Source organism: Heptranchias perlo, chromosome 27 (assembly GCF_035084215.1).
Source record: "Heptranchias perlo isolate sHepPer1 chromosome 27, sHepPer1.hap1, whole genome shotgun sequence".
In the NCBI taxonomy this organism is placed as follows: domain Eukaryota; kingdom Metazoa; phylum Chordata; class Chondrichthyes; order Hexanchiformes; family Hexanchidae; genus Heptranchias; species Heptranchias perlo.
This window is the reverse complement of record NC_090351.1, coordinates 4135040-4157667: the sequence shown is the minus strand read 5'-3', so window position 1 is coordinate 4157667 and position 22628 is coordinate 4135040. Positions and strand designations below refer to the sequence as shown.

At 53.5% G+C, this 22628-nt stretch overlaps 1 protein-coding gene across 1 annotated transcript; it reads left to right on the top strand.

The window, feature by feature from the left end:
* Nucleotides 1-5850: 5850 nt before the first annotated feature.
* LOC137344325 (uncharacterized) lies at nt 5851-19311 on the top strand. The gene is made up of 4 exons (XM_068007187.1): nt 5851-6016; nt 8178-9367; nt 14385-14778; nt 18693-19311. Exons 1-4 carry the CDS (start codon nt 5851-5853, stop codon nt 18761-18763), a joined length of 1821 nt encoding a protein of 606 aa, XP_067863288.1. The 3' UTR covers nt 18764-19311.
* The last annotated feature ends 3317 nt before the right edge of the window (nt 19312-22628 follow it).

The window sequence follows — 22628 nt, the reverse complement described above, 5'->3', positions numbered from 1 at the left end:
AGGGAGTTCCAGGATTTTGACCCAGCGACGATGAAGGAACGGCGATATATTTCCAAGTCGGGATGGTGTGTGACTTCAAGGGAACGTGCAGGTGGTGTTATTCCCATGTGCCTGCTGCCCTTGTCCTTCCAGGTGGTAGAGGTCGCGGGTTTGGGAGGTGCTGTCGAAGAAGCCTTGACAAGTTGCTGCAGTACATCCTGTGGATGGTACACACTGCAGCCGCTGGTGGTGAAGGGAGTGAATGTTTAGGGTGGTGGATGGGGTGCCAATCAAGCGGGCTGCTTTGTCTTGGATGGTGTTGAGCTTCTTGAGTGTTGTTGGAGCTGCACTCATCCAAGCAAGTGGAGAGTATTCCATCACACTCCTGACTTGTGCCTTGTAGATGGTGGAAAGGCTTTGGGGAGTCAGGAGGTGAGTCACTCGCTACAGAATACCCAGCCTCTGACCTGCTCTTGTAGCCAGAGTATTTATATGGCTGGTCCAGTTAAGTTTCTGGTCAATGGTGACCCCCAGTATGTTGATGGTGGGGGATTCGGCGATGGTAATGCCGTTGAATGTCACGGGAAGTTGATTAGACTCTTTCTTGTTGGAGATGGTCATTGCCTGGCACTTGTCTGGCGCGAATGTTACTTGCCACTTATCAGCCCAAGCCTGGATGTTGTCCAGGTCGTGCTGCATGCGGGCTCGGACTGCTTCATTATTTGAGGGGTTGCGAATGGAACTAAACACTGTGCAATCATCAGCGAACATCCCCATTTCTGACCTTATGATGGAGGGAAGGTCATTGATGAAGCAGCTGAAGATGGTTGGGCCCAGGATACTGCCCTGAGGAACTCCTGCAGCAATGTCCTGGGACTAAGATGATTGGCCTCCAACAACCACTACCATCTTCTTTTGTGCTAGGTATGACTCCAGCCACATCTGTGGAGAAAGAAACAGAGTTAACATTTCAGGTCGATGACCTTTCAATTTCAGACATTTCAAAGACCAATCGAAGATCTTTGAATCAATCTCATTCTTAAAATTTTCAACTGACCCCCAGTCTCAGCAGCTTTTTGGGGGAGAGAGTTCCAGATTTCCACTCCCCTTTGTGTGAAGAAATGCTTCCTGAACAGTCTAGCTGTAATTTTAAGGTTATGCCCCCTTGTTCTGGATTCCCCCACGTGAGGAGATAGTTTCTCTCTATCTACCCTATCAAATCCTTTAATCATCTTAAACACCTCAATTAGATCACCCCTTAATCTTCTATACTCGAGGGAATACAAGCCTAGTCTGTGTAACCTGGCCTCATAATTTAACCCTTTTAGCCCTGGTATCATTCTGGTGAATCTGTGCTGCACCCCCTCCAAGGCCAATATATCCTTCCTGAGGTGCAGTGCCCAGAACTGAACCCAGTCTCCAGATGTGGTCTGACCAGAGCTCTGTACAGCTGGAACATCACTTCCTCCCCTTTATATTCCAGCCCTCAATGTCAATGCATTATTTGGGTTTATGCAGCAGTATAACTGAGGGCAGGAATTTGTTACCATCCAGATAGAGTATCAGCTGCAGCATTGAAGCACTAAATGTTTATAGGCCCCGTAGTTATGGTAACAGGGTGCAGGAATTAATCCATATATGGACTACGCCATCACCTTCGCTCTCGGCCCCTGACCTAACGTATTCCTATTGACTTACTTGATCTACCTGCTTATCAGGACCTCCTCACAAACTCTCTTGCGATAGGCTGGAGCCACAGTGACTCATGACGTGTAGCTAATAGCGTGCTTCCTGATCACTGCGGCAACAAGGAGCTGATCCACGGCCCTACAAACGTCCGAACAACGTCAGACTGATCCATCCAGAGTGTCCCACACAACTGTGATGTGTCTGGTCACCAGTCCCCTCCTATCCCTGTCACTAGTCTGATCACCAGTCCCCTCCCTCTCCTGTCACTAATCTGATCACCAGTCCCCTCCTATCCCTGTCACTAGTCTGATCATCAGTCCCCTCCCTCTCCCTGTCCCTAGTCTGATCATGAGTCCCCTCCCTCTCCCTGTCACTAGTCTGATCACCAGTCCCCTCCCTCTCCCGTCACTAATCTGATCACCAGTCCCCTCCTATCCCTGTCCCTAGTCTGATCACCAGACCCCTCCCTCTCTCTCTCACTAGTAGAATTGGAGAGTGATGAACTGGAGAAACTGGCAGTAAACATTCTACCTGGGTTACACTGGTCCAGATGTTGCAGATTTTCACACAGGAATGTGAGGCTGAGAATGTGAGCTGCTTTACTGACCCCACGAGGTGACTGAGGGTCCCGATAAACACACAGCTCGATTTGGACTGTTACTTTTAAATGGATGAACTCACAAGGCTGCGTAGGAAGTGGGGGCAGAACTGGCGCACAGAATGAGGTGGATAAAGCCACCAGTGCCTGGCAGTCAGGTGGGTATGAAACTGGCACAGCGCGAGGGGAAATCAAACTGCCTTTGCTCGCTCAGTAATAACGGAATGAACTGGTCAGACAATGAAGCCCTGTATTAGATTGGGAGTGGCAGGAACCCTGGCTTCTTTGTGACTCTGACTGAAGGGAGCCACTGACAATGGGACTGGCGATCTGTGAAATATTGATTAAAACAGTAAACAGGATGGGCCGCGGTTAGTCAGCCAAAAGCTCCACAGGCATCCCAGGCCCTGAGGGGCATCATTAACCCACGATAGCAGGTGACAGGAATACCTCAGCCCAGGGCTCTGCTCACTCTCCCATTCCAGCCTGGCACCGGGCACCCTGTGTGGAGGGTGTGATGCAGTGCTGATTCTCTTGCAGTTCCCTTTCAGGCCTGTAATGGCTGGTAACAGCTAAAGAAAGAAAGAAATTGCATTTATATAGCGCCTTTCACGACTTCAGGACGTCCCAAAGAGCTTCACAGCCAAAGAAGAACCTTTTTTTGAAGTATAGTCACTGTTGTAATGCAGAAAATGCGGCAGCCAATTTGTGCACAGCAAGATCCCACAAACAGCACTGTGATAATGACCAGATAATCTGTTTCTAGATGTTGGTTGAGGGATAAATATTGGCCAGGACACAGGGGAGAACTCCCCTGCTCTTCTTCGAATAGTGCCATGGGATCCTCCCTGCCCCCTCTCGCTCCCTCCCCTGAGAAGGCAGATGGGGCCTCGGTTTAACGTCTCATCTGAAAGACCTCCGACAGTGCAGCACTTCCTCAGTATTGCGCTGATGGGTCAGACAGTGTCTGGGTCGGGAGAATGAGGCCAAGTTTAATGATATTGAACTCCCTGATGTTGTCAGCCCTTTCTCCTGGATCCTGGGAAGTCTGCCATCAATGAATCCGTAATTACTCAATTAGTCCCTCCAACCGCTGCCCAAGCCTGTTGTGCGTGCCAGGATACAAATCCCAACTCTGCCTGTTGGGCAAACTACACTGGCCTTGTCAAGGAAAGTTTTATTTTTTATGACAAACTTACGTTGGTTCCTGCTGTGAATCACTGTTAATATTGAGCTTAAAGAGGGAAGGGAGTTTACATTCAATATGGACTCTGTGAATATTATCATTCCTTAAAGTGAAGGGTATTACTGCTGGGAGTGAAATATTTCAGCATTTCAGGCACCCAGTATCATCATCAAACACTCCCAGGGCAGGTACAGTACAGGTTAGATACAGAGTAAAGCTCCCTCTACACTGTCCCATCAAACACTCCCATGGCAGGTACAGCACGAGTTAGATACAGAGTAAAGCTACCTCTACACTGTCCCATCAAACACTCCCAGGGCAGGTACAGCACGGGTTAGATACAGAGTAAAGCTCCCTCTACACTGTCCCATCAAACACTCCCATGGCAGGTACAGCACGAGTTAGATACAGAGTAAAGCTCCCTCTACACTGTCCCATCAAACACTCCCATGGCAGGTACAGCACGAGTTAGATACAGAGTAAAGCTCCCTCTACACTGTCCCATCAAACACTCCCATGGCAGGTACAGCACGAGTTAGATACAGAGTAAAGCTACCTCTACACTGTCCCATCAAACACTCCCATGGCAGGTACAGCACGAGTTAGGTACAGAGTAAAGCTCCCTCTACACTGACCCATCAAACACTCCCAGGGCAGGTACAGCATGGGTTAGATACAGAGTGAATCTCCCTCTACACTGTCCCATCAAATACTCTCAGGGCAGGTACAGCACGGGTTAGATACAGAGTAAAGCTCCCTCTACACTGTCCCACCAAACACTCCCAGGGCAGGTACAGCACGGGTTAGATACAGAGTAAAGCTCCCTCTACACTGACCCATCAAACACTCCCAGGGCAGGTATAGCACAGGTTAGATACAGAGCAAAGCTCCCTCTACACTGTCCCATCAAATACTCCCAGGGCAGGTACAGCACGGGTTAGATACAGAGTAAAGCTCCCTCTACACTGTCCTATCAACACTCCCAGGGCAGGTACAGCATGGGTCAGATACAGAGTAAAGCTCCCTCTACACTGTCCCACCAAACACTCCCAGGGCAGGTACAGCATGGGTCAGATACAGAGTAAAGCTCCCTCTACACTGTCCCACCAAACACTCCCAGGGCAGGTACAGCATGGGTTAGATACAGAGTAAAGCTCCCTCTACACTGTCCCATCAAACACTCCCAGGGCAGGTACAGCACGGGTTAGATACAGAGTAAAGCTCCCTCCACACTGTTCCACCAAACACTCCCAGGGCAGGTACAGCACGGGTTAGATACAGAATAAAACTCCCTCTACACTGTCCCATCAAACACTCCCATGGCAGGTACAGCACGAGTTAGATACAGAGTAATGCTCCCTCTACACTGTCCCATCAAACACTCCCATGGCAGGTACAGCACGAGTTAGATAGAGTGAAGCTCCCTCTACACTGTCCCATCAAACACTCCCAGGGCAGGTACAGCACAGGTTACATACATAGGAACATAAGAACAGGAACCAGCCATTCAGCCCCTCGAGTCTGTTCTGCCATTCAATTAGATCATGGCTGATCTGCACCTCAGCTCCATTTACCTGCCTTTGCTTGATATCCCTTGATACCCTTACCTAACAAAATCTATCGATCTCAGTTTTGAAAGGTCCAATTGACCCCCAGCATCCACAGCCTTCTGAGGGAGAGAGTTCCAAATTTCTACCACCCTTTATGTGAAAAAGTGCTTCCTGATTTCGCTCCTGAATAGACTAGCTCTAATTTTAAATTCTGCCCCCTTGTTCTGGATTCCCCCAGCACTACACCATGGCGTGTAGGCCCTGAATCCCAGACCTTATATGCTAGGCCTTAGACCCTAGGACCTGGACACTAGCAACTCAGAAGGTCATGAGTTCAAATCCCATCATCGCAAGTTGTGATATTAAATTGAATATCTATGGTAATTTGTGTGCTGGCACCAGATACAATGGCCCTGAAAACTGCTGAATTATTGTAAACATCTAACTGGTCCATCAGTGTCCTTCAGGAAAGGGAACTTGCCACCTGTACCAGGTGACTCCAGTCCCACATAGTGTGGTAGACTCTTAATGCCCTCATGGGCAACTAGGGATGGGCAATAAATACTGACTTGCCAGTGCCACCCATGTCCCAGAATAAAGAATAAAATCAGTCCACAGGAGTTCAAATATTTTCTTCAGAAATATATTTCTTACACAGTCCGATAATCTGTAAAATCTCTGGACCGGATGAGTCCGTTTTCCACATGTATATAGAGTGTGAGAGGCTGCAGCCACTGTTTCACTATTTGACGGGGCTGCTCCTCAATTTCTGGCTGCACTTCACTCCCACGCTCCTGATCTTTGGCCACCCGGTGCAGAGGGGGACGGGTAAGTCAGAGGACCTCCAAATGGGTCTGCTCCTGGGCCTGACCGTGGTGGCCAGCTACAGGTCCAGGCTGGACCCGGCCCGTGGGGGCGGTCACTCCGTCTGTCTGTCTCCCTTCCGCGGCCGTGCCCGGGCGGCCCTGGAGAAGGAGCCAGTACGCTTGAGGCTTTCCGCGACCAGTGAGCACCGTAGGGACTGGAGTGTATTGTCAACATCGGCAACATTATGATTTAATTTGATAAGTTTCCTTTCTCTTTGGTATGATGGCTGTTTATTGTTTGTGTCTCTTTAAAAAGGGGGCAATTTTGTTAGATTTGTATTATTTTGATTGATGATTCTGGGGCATCCTAATGTCTCCCAATGTGTTTATTAAAAAGAGGCAAGACTTTTGGATGAAACAGTCTTTCCTAGTCCTCTCCGAGCGATGTTTGTCAGAGTGGGTGATATCCCTCCCACTGCATGGAGCCAAATATCAATTTCAATTACCTGAAACTGAACTGCACTGGACTAAAGTTGAGCAACTTTGGCAGTGTGTTTATGGCAAAAGAAGTTTTTCATGTCACTGTGTTCACACTGAGGCAATAATTGTCTCCCTCCCAGGAACAGCCACAGAGATTGTAACTTTGTCTATAACATTACACTCTTTTCCAGCAATCAACACGATTACTATGTCTGATTCGAGTTTACAAATAAAATATCCACTGTCCTTCAAACAACTAATAACATGGCTATTAACTTGAATCAAGCTTCTGTATCTTGGTTAATCCACAGACTGAAGAATCTGCCTGTCTGTTGCAAACAACTGAGCTCCAGTCTCCTTCTTGCAATTTAACAAGAAAAGAAATAGCTTTCTGCTTCCTGCTCACTATTTGTAAAGCATATTCACCCTGTACAGGAACTTGTTTAGGTGTCAGTTGTGGCTCAGTGGGTAGCCCTCTTACCTTGGAGTGAGTGACTCACCTCCTGACTCCCCAAAGCCTTTCCACCATCTACAAGGCACAAGTCAGGAGTGTGATGGAATACTCTCCACTTGCCTGGATGAGTGCAGCTCCAACAACACTCAAGAAGCTCGAACACCATCCAGGACAAAGCAGCCCGCTTGATTGGCACCCCATCCACCACCCTAAACATTCACTCCCTTCACCACCAACGCACAGTGGCTGCAGTGTGTACCATCCACAGGATGCACTGCAGCAACTCGCCAAGGCTTCTTCGACAGCACCTCCCAAACCCGCGACCTCTACCACCTAGAAGGACAAGAGCAGCAGGTACATGGGAACAACACCACCTGCACGTTCCCCTCCAAGTCACACACCATCCCGACTTGGAAATATATTGTCGTTCCTTCATCGTCGCTGGTCAAAATCCTGGAACTCCCTTCCTAACAGCACTGTGGGAGAACCTTCACCACACGGACTGCAGCGGTTCAAGAAGGCGGCTCATCACCACCTTCTCAAGGGTAATTAGGGATGGGCAATAAATGCTGGCCTCGCCAGCGACGCCCACATCCCATGAACGAATAAAAAAAGATGGTTGTGGGTTGAAGCCGTAGTCCAGAGGCTTGAGCCTATAATCCAGGCTGACACTCCGAGGGAGTACTACACTGTCTTTTGGATGCGATGGCCATGTGGTAAAAGATCCCATGGCAATATTTCGAAGAAGAGCAGGGGAGTTCTCCCCAGTATCCTGGCTGATATTTATCCCTCAACCAACATCACTAAAACAGATTATCTGGCCATTTATCACATTGCTGTTTGTGGGATCTTGCTGTGCGCAAATTGGCTGCTTCAAAACGATAGTGACTCCACTTCCAGAATACTTCATTGGCTGTAAAGCACTTTGGGGTGTCCTGAGGTGGTGAAAGGTGCGACAGAAAGACAAGTTCTGTCTTTTTTTCCTCTCCAGGGAGATGGGAATTCTTTCTTCCAGCTCCCGATGAGGACGACAGCCGCCCTCTCTCCCTGACTCCTGTGCACTGCAAGAGAGCATCGCCCCTGGAAGAGGTGGTGGTCGCAATCTATCTTTGTTTGGAAGTGGTTTGGGTTTTCGGCGGGGGTTCCGCCTCCTCTGGTCGGCTTGTCTGGGGGGCTGTTGTAGTCAGGTATAGGGGTGAGAAACAGCGGGCACTGAGACCCTGGGTGACCCGCTCCTGGGCAGGCTGGGGCTGTATCTCCCCCTGACAGGGGGTGAGAGGAGGCACCCGGGCTCCAGCTGATGTGGGCGTTATGTTTATTTCTGGTCTCCTCCCCTCTCTGGGCGGACCCCACACATCATATGATCAGGAATATTATGCAACATGCTGCAATCGCGGGTTGTGTCTCTCATAAAGGGCTGCAGCCCAGTGCTGAGCATACTCGACCCGGCTCGGAACAGACCGTCCCTGGGATATCACCCGGCTCGGAACAGACCGTCCCTGGGATATCACCCGGCTCGGTACAGACCGTCCCTGGGATTTCACCCGGCTCGGTACAGACCGTCCCTGGGATATCACCCGGCTCGGTACAGACTGCTCCTGGGATATCACCCGGCTCGGTACAGACTGTCCCTGGGATATCACCCGGCTCGGTACAGACCGTCCCTGGGATTTCACCCGGCTCGGAACAGACCGTCCCTGGGATATCACCCGGCTCGGTACAGACCGTCCCTGGGATATCACCCGGCTCGGTACAGACTGTCCCTGGGATATCACCCGGCTCGGAACAGACCGTCCCTGGGATATCACCCGGCTCGGTACAGACCGTCCCTGGGATATCACCCGGCTCGGTACAGACCGTCCCTGGGATATCACCCGGCTCGGAACAGACCGTCCCTGGGATATCACCCGGCTCGGAACAGACCGTCCCTGGGATATCACCCGGCTCGGTACAGACTGTCCCTGGGATATCACCCGGCTCGGTACAGACCGTCCCTGGGATATCACCCGGCTCGGTACAGACTGTCCCTGGGATATCACCCGGCTCGATACAGACTGTCCCTGGGATATCACCCGGCTCGGAACAGACCGTCCCTGGGATATCACCCGGCTCGGTACAGACTGTCCCTGGGATATCACCCGGCTCGGTACAGACCGTCCCTGGGATATCACCCGGCTCGGTACAGACTGTCCCTGGGATATCACCCGGCTCGATACAGACTGCTCCTGGGATTTCACCCGGCTCGGTACAGACCGTCCCTGGGATATCACCCGGCTCGGTACAGACTGCTCCAAGGATTTCACCCGGCTCGGTACAGACTGTTCCTGGGATTTCACCCGGCTCGGTACAGACTGCTCCAAGGATTTCACCCGGCTCGGTACAGACTGTTCCTGGGATTTCACCCGGCTCGGTACAGACTGCTCCAAGGATTTCACCCGGCTCGGTACAGACTGCTCCAAGGATTTCACCCGGCTCGGTACAGACCGTCCCTGGGATATCACCCGGCTCGGTACAGACTGCTCCAAGGATTTCACCCGGCTCGGTACAGACTGTCCCTGGGATTTCACCCGGCTCGGTACAGACTGTTCCTGGGATATCACCCGGAGTTTATGTGTTGCTGACACGGTGAGTGTCTTTAATGGGAATAAGGAAACGGGTTAATTCCGTGCCAGTGAGGAGATTGGCTGCACCCGGGAAAAATGTATAGAATATATAAACTTACAATCATATTAATCACGAATTGTTTATATTAAAGAACTGGTTTGGCTTCAAACGCCGCAACCCGTTAGTCGGTCTGTGTGTGTTTGGATGTTGATGCCCGGTCCTGATCCCTGTCCCTGTCCTGATCCCTGATCCCTGTCCCTTTCCTGATCCCTGTCCCTGTCCTGATCCCTGATCCCTGTCCCTGTCCTGATCCCTGTCCTGATCCCTGTCCCTGTCCTGATCCCTGATCCCTGTCCTGATCCCTGATCCCTGTCCCTGTCCTGATCCCTGTCCCTGTCCTGATCCCTGTCCCTGTCCTGATCCCTGTCCTGATCCCTGTCCCTGTCCTGATCCCTGTCCCTGTCCCTGTCCTGATCCCTGTCCCTGTCCTGATCCCTGTCCTGATCCCTGTCCCTGTCCTGATCCCTGTCCCTGTCCTGATCCCTGTCCTGATCCCTGTCCCTGATCCCTGTCCTGATCCCTGTCCCTGTCCTGATCCCTGTCCCTGATCCCTGTCCTGATCCCTGTCCCTGTCCTGATCCCTGTCCCTGTCCCTGTCCTGATCCCTGTCCTGATCCCTGTCCCTGTCCTGATCCCTGTCCTGATCCCTGTCGCTGTCCCTGATCCCTGTCCTGATCCCTGTCGCTGTCCCTGATCCCTGTCGCTGTCCCTGATCCCTGTCCTGATCCATGTCCTGATCCCTGTCCCTGTCCTGATCCCTGTCCCTGATCCCTGTCCTGATCCCGATCCCTGTCCCCTCCTGGCTGAGACCGCGCACCTTCTGCGCTGGAATCTCTCACACCGAGTCACTGGGTCCCAGCACATCCCGGGGTCCCAGCAGGACGTGGGGGGTCCCAGCACATCCCGGGGTCCCAGCAGGGCGCGGGTCCCGCCGCCACTCTTCCCTCCCCGATAAGCAGGGTCTGGTTGTGTCCGGGGGGCGTTCAAAATAGTATTCGCCCCCTCACCCCCAGAGTGTGAGCTTGAGCTCGGATTGCGAGCGGTTATTAAGGCTGGGTGTAGAGGGACAGGGAATCTGGAGAGAGAAGCTTGGATGGATGGGGCAGAGCTGGTTGCTATGTTTCTTGTGCCCCCCCCCCGAGCTGGTATTATAGGGGTGAGGTGATGGGCTGGTTACTAGGGCACAGTGTAGTGTTCTGACATGTCTAGTCCTGTCCCTGAGTTCACTGAACATGCCTGGGCAAAGCTATGACTTGTAAAGATGACTCATCCCATCTCTCCTACCCTCCCGAGCAAAGGACATCGTCCATCCGCCTGCACCCCTCATCAACGGCTCAACTGCCCCATGTTCACCGTGGCCCCTGCCCGTCTCTCACCCCCCGACCCCTCAATCCAACCCCTGCCCGTCTCTCACCCCCCGACCCCTCAATCCAACCCCTGCCCGTCTCTCACCCCCCGACCCCTCAATCCAACCCCTGCCCGTCTCTCACCCCCCGACCCCTCAATCCAACCCCTGCCCGTCTCTCACCCCCCGACCCCTCAATCCAACCACTGCCCGTCTCTCACCCCCCGACCCCTCAATCCAACCCCTGCCCGTCTCTCACCCCCTGACCCCTCAATCCAACCCCTGCCCGTCTCTCACCCCCTGACCCCTCAATCCAACCACTGCCCGTCTCTCACTGCCCCCGACCCCTCAATCCAACCCCTGCCCGTCTCTCACCCCCCGACCCCTCAATCCAACCCCTGCCCGTCTCTCACCCCCTGACCCCTCAATCCAACCCCTGCCCGTCTCTCACCCCCTGACCCCTCAATCCAACCACTGCCCGTCTCTCACCCCCTGACCCCTCAATCCAACCCCTGCCCGTCTCTCACTGCCCCCGACCCCTCAATCCAACCCCTGCCCGTCTCTCACCCCCCTGACCCCTCAATCGAACACCTGCCCGTCTCTCACCCCCTAATTCCAATGCCAGTTTGCCCCCTCACTGCAGCCCAGGCTTCTTTCTGTGTCACTCTCAGGTTCTCTGAATTAAACCAGAAATACCCAGAAGGCGATTACTCGGGAACTTTAATAGGTTCTGTGACAGTCGGGTTTTAAAGGACGGCTGAGGACGAGTCAGGACATGTCCCAGAAAAGGAGGGGGGGGTCGCTGGGGACAGTGTGGGAGGGGGGGGTCGCTGGGGACAGTGTGGGAGGGGGGGGTCGCTGGGGACAGTGTGGGAGGGGGGGTCGCTGGGGACAGCGTGGGAGGGGGGGGTCGCTGGGGACAGCGTGGGAGGGGGGGTCGCTGGGGATAATGTGGGAGGGGGGGTCGCTGGGGACAGTGTGGGAGGGGGGGGTCGCTGGGGACAGTGTGGGAGGGGGGGGTCGCTGGGGATAATGTGGGAGGGGGGGTCGCTGGGGACAGTGTGGGAGGGGGGGGTCGCTGGGGACAGTGTGGGAGGGGGGGGGTCGCTGGGGACAGTGTGGGAGGGGGGGTCGCTGGGGATAATGTGGGAGGGGGGGTCGCTGGGGACAATGTGGGAGGGGGGTCGCTGGGGACAATGTGGGAGGGGGGTCGCTGGGGACAGTGTGGGAGGGGGGGGTCGCTGGGGACAGTGTGGGAGGGGGGGTCGCTGGGGACAGTGTGGGAGGGGGGTCGCTGGGGACAGTGTGGGAGGGGGGGGTCGCTGGGGACAGTGTGGGAGGGGGGGTCGCTGGGGACAGTGTGGGAGGGGGGGTCGCTGGGGACAGTGTGGGAGGGGGGGTCGCTGGGGACAGTGTGGGAGGGGGGTCGCTGGGGACAATGTGGGAGGGGGGGTCGCTGGGGACAATGTGGGAGGGGGGTCGCTGGGGACAGTGTGGGAGGGGGGGGTCGCTGGGGACAGTGTGGGAGGGGGGGTCGCTGGGGACAGTGTGGGAGGGGGGGGTCGCTGGGGACAGTGTGGGAGGGGGGTCGCTGGGGACAGTGTGGGAGGGGGGTCGCTGGGGACAGTGTGGGAGGGGGGGTCGCTGGGGACAGTGTGGGAGGGGGGGTCGCTGGGGACAGTGTGGGAGGGGGGGGTCGCTGGGGACAGTGTGGGAGGGGGGGTCGCTGGGGACAGTGTGGGAGGGGGGTCGCTGGGGACAGTGTGGGAGGGGGTCGCTGGGGACAGTGTGGGAGGGGGGGTCGCTGGGGACAGCGTGGGAGGGGGGGGTCGCTGGGGACAGTGTGGGAGGGGGGTCGCTGGGGACAGTGTGGGAGGGGGGTCGCTGGGGACAGTGTGGGAGGGGGGTCGCTGGGGACAGTGTGGGAGGGGGGTCGCTGGGGACAGTGTGGGAGAGGGGGACTTCACAGGTCTCTCTCTTCCCCCTCTCCCCCTCTCTCCCTCCCCCCCCAGGGATGTGTGCATTCTGTTCATTTTGATGCACTTCAGATTTGTTCTTTTTAAATCTGGACTCCATCTGTGATCCAGTCCTGTTCCTGTTGTGATGTACTCGATCTGATCCAGTTCGATTGAGCAGCACTTAGAATCATAGAAATTTACGGCACAGAAGGAGACCATTCGGTCCATCGTGGCCGAAATAGAGCTATCCAGCCTAACCCCACTTTCCAGCACTTGGCCCGTAGCCCTGTAGGTTACGGCACTTCAGGTGCACATCCAAGTACTTTTTAAATGAGTTGAGGGTTTCTGCCTCTCCCACCCTTTCAGGCAGTGAGTTCCAGACCCCCACCACCCTCTGGGTGAAAAAAATTCTCCTCAGCTCCCCTCTAATCCTTCTACAATTGGACTGATGCAGGGTGAGGGACTGACTCACTGTCCTGTCATACTGCTCAAACTCGCTTGCTTAACTGGGTGTCACCAACAGCAATTTTGCCAGTGTCTCTATGACTCCATCTGTCTCCCTCTCTATCCGTCTGTGTGTCTGTCTGTCTGTGTCACTCTCTCTCTCTCTCAGTCTATCTATATCTCTGTCTCTGTCTCTCTCTCTCGTTCTCTCTCTCTGTCAGTTCCATTTTCAGTTTGTCACTCTTACTCTCTCTGTCTATCTGTCTCTCTGTCTCTGTGTATCTCTCTCTCTCTCTCTCTCACTCTCTACCTACATCTGTCTCTCTGTCTATCCATATCTCTGTTGTTCTCTCTCTCTCACTCTCTGTCTATCTATATCTCTGTCTCTCTGTCTCTCTGTCTATCTATATCTCTGTCTCTCTTTCTCTCTCTGTCTGTCTATATCTCTGTGTCTGTCTCTCTCTATATCTCTCTCTCTGTCTGTCTCTCTCTGTCTCTCTGTCTGTCTCTCTGTCTCTCTCTCTCTGTCTATCTATATCTCTGTCTCTCTCTCTCTCTCTCTCTCAGTTCCATTTTCAGTTTGTCACTCTCACTCTCTCTTGTGTTACTTTCTTTTTACTCACCAGCTGATGACTGGATGAAAGTGAAACCAGAGCAGAGGCTGCCTCACTGCTGCAGACGGTGAGACGGTGTGGGTTTGCCTCGGAGTTGCAACTGTGACTCGAACACTCCGTTTTCTGAACCGCTTGTGTGGAAATTTCTGACATAAACTAAACACCAAAAGTCTGATTTCAAAAACCAGTCCTTTTTTTCTGCTTCTTTCTGTGTATTAATATTGAGCATCATCACTCATCACAATTAAAACCGTGATCTCAGCCCCCGCTCCCTCTTTACACTGTCTACATTCCAGTACTTAGCTTGGCAAAACTAGCAGCACCGAGTCCAACCCATCCCCTGTCTCGCTGCCCAGTACAGACCAGCAGCCAGGCCCCTGTCTCGCTGCCCAGTAGAGACCAGCAGCCGGGCCCCTGTCTCGCTGCCCTGTGTGGCTCTGTGCCTGTAGAACCATAGAAAAGATATAGCACAGAAGGGGGCCGTTCGGCCCATTGTGTCCACCCTGGCTCGAGAAACAACCAGGTGCCCATTCTAATCCCACCTTCCAGCACAATCTTCCTGTGTATGTGACAGTGTGGGCGGTCAGTGTGTGAATATTTCACCTTGTGATTTGCAGGGTGAGGCGATGTCCCTTCCCATTGATCTGTGGCGAGGAGTGGGTGGGAAACCCGCGAAGGTCTGTCGGAATCTCTTTGGCCCCGTGGACCGGCAGCTGCTGGGAGCGGAGCTGCGGAGCGAGCTGAGGGACGGGCTGGAGGCGGCGAAACGCAGGTGGGGCTTCGACTTTGAGGAGGAGCGGCCTGTGCCGGGGGCCCTTCAGTGGGAGGCGGTGTCGAGCCGGGACGTCCCGGCGTTCTACAGACCCTCCGTGTGCAGCGGCCCGCGAAAGGGGCCCTCGAACCCACTGTGGCCGAGAGGCGGGGCCCAGGAGGGGGACATGCCGACACGACAGGACGCGAACCAGACGCAGTCACCGCACAACCGCAAGAGGAAGCAAACCGTCATTACAGGTAGGAGCGTCTCGGCCCAACACTCGCGATGGGGGGCTCACCCGAGGGAGCGGCCGTCCCCCTGCGCCGCGTGCCGTCCCCCTGCGCCGCGTGCCGTCCCCCTGCGCCGCGTGCCGCCCCCCCTGCGCCGCGTGCCGCCCCCCCTGCGCCGCGTGCCGCCCCCCCTGCGCCGCGTGCCGCCCCCCCCTGCGCCGCGTGCCGCCCCCCCTGCGCCGCGTGCCGCCCTCTGCGCTGTCCTGCCCCTTCCTCCTCCTCACTGTTGAAATCAAGACTCATCGCACTGTCTCCCACCCCAAGCCATTCTTTCCCGGTACCCCAGAACTGTGGACCCCCCCTCACCTACCTCCTGTCTTCCCTTTACACTCTGCAGGCTCTCAAAACCTAGTCTTGGCATCTCCTAACCAGCACTCCCCGATCTTCCCCTCTCATAGGAACAGGAGGAGGCCATTCAGCCCCTGAGCCTGTTCCGCCATTCTATTACATCATGGCTGATCTGGACCTCAACTCCATTTATCCTCCTTTGCTCCATATCCCTCGATACCCTTACCCAACAAAAATCTATCGATCTCAGTCTTGAAAGCTCCAATTGCCCCCTCATCATCCACAGCCTTTTTGGGGGAGAGAATTCCAGATTCCCACTCCCCTTTGTGTGAAGAAGTGTTTCCTGACATCACCCCTGAACGGCCTAGCTCTAATTTTAAGATTATGTCCCCTTGTTCTGGACTCTCCACCAGAGGAGATAGTTTCCCTCTATCTGCCTGAACTGAACTGAATTGAAAAATAAGAAGGGAGAGATCACTTTGATAGGATTGTACTACAGACCCCCAAATAGTCAACGGGAAATTGAGGAGCAAATATGTAAGGAGATTACAGACAGCTGCAAGAAAAATAGGGTGGTAATAGTAGGGGACTTTAACTTTCCCAACATTGACTGGGACAGCCATAGCATTAGGGGCTTGGATGGAGAGAAATTTGTTGAGTGTATTCAGGAGGAATTTCTCATTCAGTATGTGGATGGCCCGACTAGAGAGGGGGCAAAACTTGACCTCCTCTTGGGAAATAAGGAAGGGCAGGTGACAGAAGTGTTAGTGAGGGATCACTTTGGGACCAGTGATCATAATTCCATTAGTTTTAAGATAGCTATGGAGAAGGATTGCCCTGGCCCAAAAGTTAAAATTCTAAATTGGGGAAAGGCCAATTTTGATGGTATTAGACAGAAACTTTCAGAAGTTGATTGGGAGAGTCTGTTGGCAGGCAAAGGGACGTCTGGTGAGTGGAAGGCTTTCAAAAGTGTGTTAACCAGAGTTCAGGGTAAGCACATTCCTTATAAAGTGAAGGGCAAGGCTGGTAGAAGTAGGGAACCTTGGATGACTCGGGAGATTGAGGCCCCAGTCAAAAAGAAGAAGGAGGCATATGACATGCATAGGCAGCTGGGATCAAGTGGATCCCTTGAAGAGTATAGAGATTGCCGGAGTAGAGTTAAGAGAGAAATCAGGAGGGCAAAAAGGGGACATGAGATTGCTTTGGCAGATAAGGCAAAGGAGAATCCAAAGAGCTTCTACAAATACATAAAGGGCAAAAGAGTAACTAGGGAGAGAGTTGGGCCTCTTAAGGATCAACAAGGTCATCTATGTGCGGAACCACAAGAGATGGGTGAGATCCTAAATGAATATTTCGCATCGGTATTTACGGTTGAGAAAGGCATGGATGTTAGGGAACTTGGGGAAATAAATAGTGATGTCTTGAGGAGTGTACATATTACAGAGAGGGAGGTGCTGGAAGTCTTAACGTGCATCAAGGTAGATAAATCTCCGGGACCTGATGAAATGTATCCCAGGACGTTATGGGAGGTTAGGGAGGAAATTGCGGGTCCCCTAGCAGAGATATTTGAATCATCGACAGCTACAGGTGAGGTGCCTGAAGATTGGAGGGTAGCAAATGTTGTGCCTTTGTTTAAGAAGGGCGGCAGGGAATAGCCTGGGAACTACAGACCGGTGAGCCTGACATCTGTAGTGGGTAAGTTGTTAGAGGGTATTCTGAGGGACAGGATTGACAGGCATTTGGAGAGGCAGGGACTAATTAGGAACAGTCAGCATGGTTTTGTGAGAGGAAAATCATGTCTCATGAATTTGATTGAGTTTTTTGAAGGGGTAACCAAGAAGATAGATGAGGGCTGTGCAGTAGACGTGGTCTACATGGACTTCAGCAAAGCCTTTGACAAGGTACTGCATGGTAGGTTGTTACATAAGGTTAAATCTCATGGGATCCAAGGTGAGGTAGCCAATTGGATACAAAATTGGATTGACGACAGAAGACAGAGGGTGGTTGTAGAGGGTTGTTTTTCAAACTGGATGCCTGTGTCCAGCGGTGTGCCTCAGGGATCGGTGCTGGGTCCGCTGTTATTTGTTATTTATATTAATGATTTGGATGAGAATTTAGGAGGCATGGTTAGTAAGTTTGCAGATGACACCAAGATTGGTGGCATTGTGGACAGTGAAGAAGGTTATCTAGGATTGCAACGGGATCTTGATAAATTGGGCCAGTGGGCCGATGAATGGCAGATGGAGTTTAATTTAGATAAATGTGAGGTGATGCATTTTGGTAGATCGAATCAGGCCAGGACCTACTCCGTTAATGGTAGGGCGTTGGGGAGAGTTATAGAACAAAGAGATCTAGGAGTACAGGTTCATAGCTCCTTGAAAGTGGAGTCACAGGTGGATAGGGTGATGAAGAAGGCATTCGGCATGCTTGGTTTCATTGGTCAGAACATTGAATGCAGGAGTTGGGATGTCTTGTTGAAGTTGTACAGGGCATTGGTGAGGCCACACTTGGAGTACTGTGTACAGTTCTGGTCACCCTATTATAGAAAGGATATTATTAAACTAGAAAGAGTGCAGAAAAGATTTACTAGGATGCTACCGGGACTTGATGGTTTGACTTATAGGGAGAGGTTAGACAGACTGGGACTTTTTTCCCTGGAGACTAGGAGGTTAAGGGGTGATCTTATAGAAGTCTATAAAATAATGAGGGGCATAGATAAGGTAGATAGTCAAAATCTTTTCCCAAAGGTAGGGGAGTCTATAACGAGGGGGCATAGATTTAAGGTGAGAGGGGAGAGATACAAAAGGGTCCAGAGGGGCAATTTTTTCACTCAAAGGGTGGTGAGTGTCTGGAACGAGCTGCCAGAGGCAGTAGTAGAGGCGGGTACAATTTTGTCTTTTAAAAAGCATTTGGACAGTTCCATGGGTAAGATGGGTATAGAGGGATATGGGCCAAGTGCAGGCAATTGGGACTAGCTTAGTGGTATAAACTGGGCGACATGGACATGTTGGGCCGAAGGGCCTGTTTCCATGTTGTAACTTCTATGATTCTATGATTCTATGATTCTGTGATTCTATGATTCTATGATTCTGTGATTCTACCCTATCAAATCCTTTTATCATTTTGGTCAGATCACCCCTCAACCGTCTAAGCTCAAGGCAATACAAGCCTCGTCTCGTCAAAGCCTGTCCTCAAAATTCAACCCTCATAATTTGGGGGAATTTTCTTCCCCAAAAGGCTGTGGATGATGGAGGTCAATCAACATTTTCAAGACTGAGATGGATAGATTTTTGTTGGGTCAAGGGTATTAAGGGATATGGAGCAATGGCGGGTAAATGGAGTTAAGATACAGATCAGCAATGATCTAATTGAATGGTGGAACAGGCTCGAGGGGCTGAATGGCCTCCTCCTGTTCCTAACAGGGAGTTACAATTTGTGTGTGAGCTGATTGGCTGCAAATTCCTGGGCAGATCGTATCTGAAATTTTTTGCAAACCCTCATAACCTTTTAATGTCTCCTTCTACCCAGATATAACCATTTGTTACCTGTTGCAGCCAGCTGCTAACGGCCCCTTTCTCTGTTTCCGCCCACAGATTTCTACACACTGAAGAGAAGGTTTGGGTCCTCGGGCTCGAGGCCAAGCCCTAAGGCTGACAGGCAGTGACGACACTGAGTGCAGGATAGACTGCGGCCTTGCTTCCTGTTCACGTGCCCTGGGCCCTGGTGCCAAGTGTCAGGACGAGGGCCCTGCAGAATGATCACTCTTTGTTCTGTTACCTGGACGATCTGCCAGTTCATAACCTTATAATCTGACTGACAGGCTCCCCCTCCTCCCCCAGCCCGTACCGTGGACTCCCTCTGGCCTATGGTACTCTCACTAGAGCCACTGTGTGGTCTTGGGTCTTCTGTAACCGTGGAAACCTGGAGCTGGGGAAACGGTCGTCTGGAACAAGATTCCATGAGCAGCTACGGGTCGTGTAGTGAGATGAACTGTTCCAAGGATCCGACAGATTTGACGCTCGCAGGCCTGAACTGCATGTGTCCTGGGCCACCTGGCACCAGAACGTTTCAGGAAGGATGAGCTGCTGCACTGGTACCTGCTCCTGTCTGCTGTACGGTCACCTTCTGAGTCTATGTACCGGGCACATTGTGTTAAAGGAGAGATAGTGTGTGTGAGGAGGGGGGCGGAGGGAGTGTGTGACTAGGGGGAGTGAGAGGGGGAGTGAGAAGGGGAGTGTTTGGGGGAGTGAGGGGGAGTGTTTGGGGGAGTGAGGGGAGGAGTGTTTGGGGGAGTGTTTGGGGGAGTGAGGGGAGGAGTGTTTGGGGGAGTGTTTGGGGGAGTGAGCGGAGGAGTGTGAGGGGGAGTGAGGGGAGGAGTGTTTGGGGGAGTGTTTGGGGGAGTGAGCGGAGGAGTGAGCGGAGGAGTGTGAGGGGGAGTGTTTGGGGGAGTGTTTGGGGGAGTGAGGGGAGGAGTGTGAGGGGAGGAGTGTGAGAGGAGGAGTGTTTGGGGGGGTGAGGGGAGGAGTGTGAGGGAGTGTGAGAGGGGGAGTGAGAGGGAGTGTGAAGGGTTTGGCTGCCGCTGGTCTCGGTGAGGTGCAGGATGACGGGGAGATGTTTGAATTCTGTCCAGCTGTACCCCATTGTAGCATTTAACTTGTATTTATTGTGTATAATATAGATTCAGCATATTTATTAGCAGAATATTTGAAATACAAATATTTTTTAGAAAGGTTTAAAACCCGCACTACTTGGAGTTGACCTCTGGGGATTGTTGATGACACTGTTTGGACCTTTGACCCCTGTAGCATGTCGGGTTTCCAGCTCTGGTTGGAGGTTGACCATGTGACTGTCTGATCACGTGACATGTGTAAATATTATTGTCCTTACCTTATAAAGGCCGGGTCCCCGTCCCGGAGAATCTCTGCTCCTGGTTTCACCTCAGCAGCTGTTGTGTGACAAGTTCAGGAGGCTTCTTGTGAGCAAGGGGGGGGAGGGGACCCGGGCGAGGGGGACCCGAGGGAGGGGACCCGGGCGAGGGGACCCGGGCGAGGGGGATCCGAGGGAGGGGACCCGGGCGAGGGGGACCCGAGGGAGGGGACCCGGGCGAGGGGGATTCGAGGGAGGGGACCCGGGCGAGGGGGATCCGAGGGAGGGGACCCGGGCGAGGGGGATCCGAGGGAGGGGACCCGAGGGAGGGGACCCGGGCGAGGCGGACCCGGGCGAGGGGGACCCGAGGGAGGGGACCCGGGCGAGGGGGATCCGAGGGAGGGGACCCGAGGGAGGGGACCCGGGCGAGGGGGATCCGAGGGAGGGGACCCGGGCGAGGAGGATCCGAGGGAGGGGACCCGGGCGAGGGGGACCCGAGGGAGGGGGACCCGAGGGAGGGGACCCGGGCGAGGGGGACCCGAGGGAGGGGGACCCGAGGGAGGGGACCCGAGGGAGGGGACCCGGGCGAGGGGGATCCGAGGGAGGGGACCCGGGCGAGGGGGACCCGAGGGAGGGGGACCCGAGGGAGGGGACCCGGGCGAGGGGGACCCGAGGGAGGGGGACCCGAGGGAGGGGACCCGAGGGAGGGGACCCGGGCGAGGGGGATCCGAGGGAGGGGACCCGGGCGAGGGGGATCCGAGGGAGGGGACCCGGGCGAGGGGGATCCGAGGGAGGGGACCCGGGCGAGGGGGACCCGAGGGAGGGGACTCGGGCGAGGGGGATCCGAGGGAGGGTGAGCGATTCGCAGAGGGGAAACCAGAGGTGGGAGGAGCTTTGATTCCACCAGGAATTAATGATAACTCACTGAAATTGCACTGATAACTAATAGTAAAGTGGTAACACTCAGATTCCCCTCATAACCAACAGTAATACAATAACGCACTGATAGTCTATAGGAAACCAGTAGTAATAGGTGTAATGCCCTGATATCCTATCTGTAACTAGCAGTAATCCTATAACCCACTAATACTCCCCGTGAAACCATAGCCAGAATCCCCTTACACTGCACAAGGTGTGGTCAGGCTCCCCAGTCGATGCCACTTTTAACTGATCCAGTCTCTCTCCTTATCTCCTTGGACTCCGGTTCCATGTGACAGTGACACCTGAGCTGGGAACCTCGGTCAGAGCTGATCTGTACTTGGACTTCACACATCAAAACTGGGCGACACGGACCTACCTCAACAAACCAAGAGATTGCACATCAGGCAGTGGGCTCAGTGTTTAGGGCACTGCTCCCAGGGCACATTGTCCTAAACTCAGCTCAGTACCAACATTTCTAAACCACTCCCTGAGCTTGGACTTGATAAAGGAAAGTTTTCATAGAATTATATTCTCCGAGGGAAAACAACAAAGAGCACAGCACAAACACCCAGGATTCAGAGCGGGTCATGTGCAGGGGGCCATGATTTCAAAGGTTCAGAGGTGAAAGGTGGGGGGAGGGGCTTGGAAATATTGACCCGAGACCTTGAGCTAAGATTGACTGTTTTGTGTGACTCTTGACCTGAAGCTGCCTGAAAGTCTGATTGGCTGTGGGAGACAACCTTTGACCATGGGACTCTGTCACCTCTCGACAGATCTGAGCACTTGTATGTCAAAAATAGAAATGGAGAAAGAGGCTTTCTCCCCCCCACCCCCCCAGCCAAACTTTTGAGGGGGGGGGCCCGAGATTTCATGACTTGCCGACTGCCCAACGCGTGTCAGAAGGCCCGGGGCACTGCGGGAACTGGCAGTGGGCCAACCCATGAAACAGCAGGTCAGCAATCGCCATCGGCCCCACACCGTGAGCTCCTGACCTCGGCCACGTCAGTGGGCAAAGGTCAAACACAAGGGGTTGGGCTCTTCCCCAGGGGGAGGGAGGGTCACTGCGGCCACATGCACCCCCTCCTGGTTGGAGCGAGAGTGAGCTCGGCAGGAGGACTTGGAGCAGGTCATTGCCTCGTCCTCTGGCTCAGGGTTGGGGGGACGGGGTCTGTGTTTTGGGGAAGGGGTCCGAGGGAGGGAGGGGGTCTGGGTTTTGGGAAGGTAGGTTGGGGGAGTGACAGGCACTTTGTAAATTAAACTTGCTGATGTTTTGGTCGACCCTGGGCAGTCTCTGAAGCCAAACTCTCCTCTTGTAAAGAGAGACTTTCCCAGCTGGGATTCGGCTGGACCCTGAAGGATGTATAATACAGACCAGACATAACCGTTGCCATGGTTGCAGCGCTTGCAATACTTCCATCTCGAGAATAAAAGATATTCCAATCAATGGTGGCATTTAATTCAGAACCACTGCCGGCCAATCGCTCCTCTGGCCCCAAACATTCAATGAATATCAATCGTCCTGTGAGACGAGTAGAAGCTGGGCCTGAGCCTGAGCCTTCGAACAAGCATGCCTGTGACTGGGGTGGGGTCTGTAGTCGATTTCTCAAAGCCACACCCACAGGCCTCACTTCTCTACTCGACCCCCTCTCCTTCGACTCCCCTGAGAGCTGGACGCTGGGAGTCTAAGGCATCTCCTCAGTGCCAGCGTTGGAGCTGTGTAAGCCTGGAGGTGCCTCTGTTCC

Coding starts and splice junctions, on each gene's coding strand:
- LOC137344325 (XM_068007187.1), top strand. CDS start 5,851: ATGGGTCTGCTCCTGGGCCTGACCGTGGTGGCCAGCTACAGGTCCAGG. Junction 6,017..8,177: donor TTCCGCGACCAGTGAGCACC/GTAGGGACTGGA, acceptor CCCAGTGCTGAG/CATACTCGACCCGGCTCGGA. Junction 9,368..14,384: donor GTTTATGTGTTGCTGACACG/GTGAGTGTCTTT, acceptor TGTGATTTGCAG/GGTGAGGCGATGTCCCTTCC.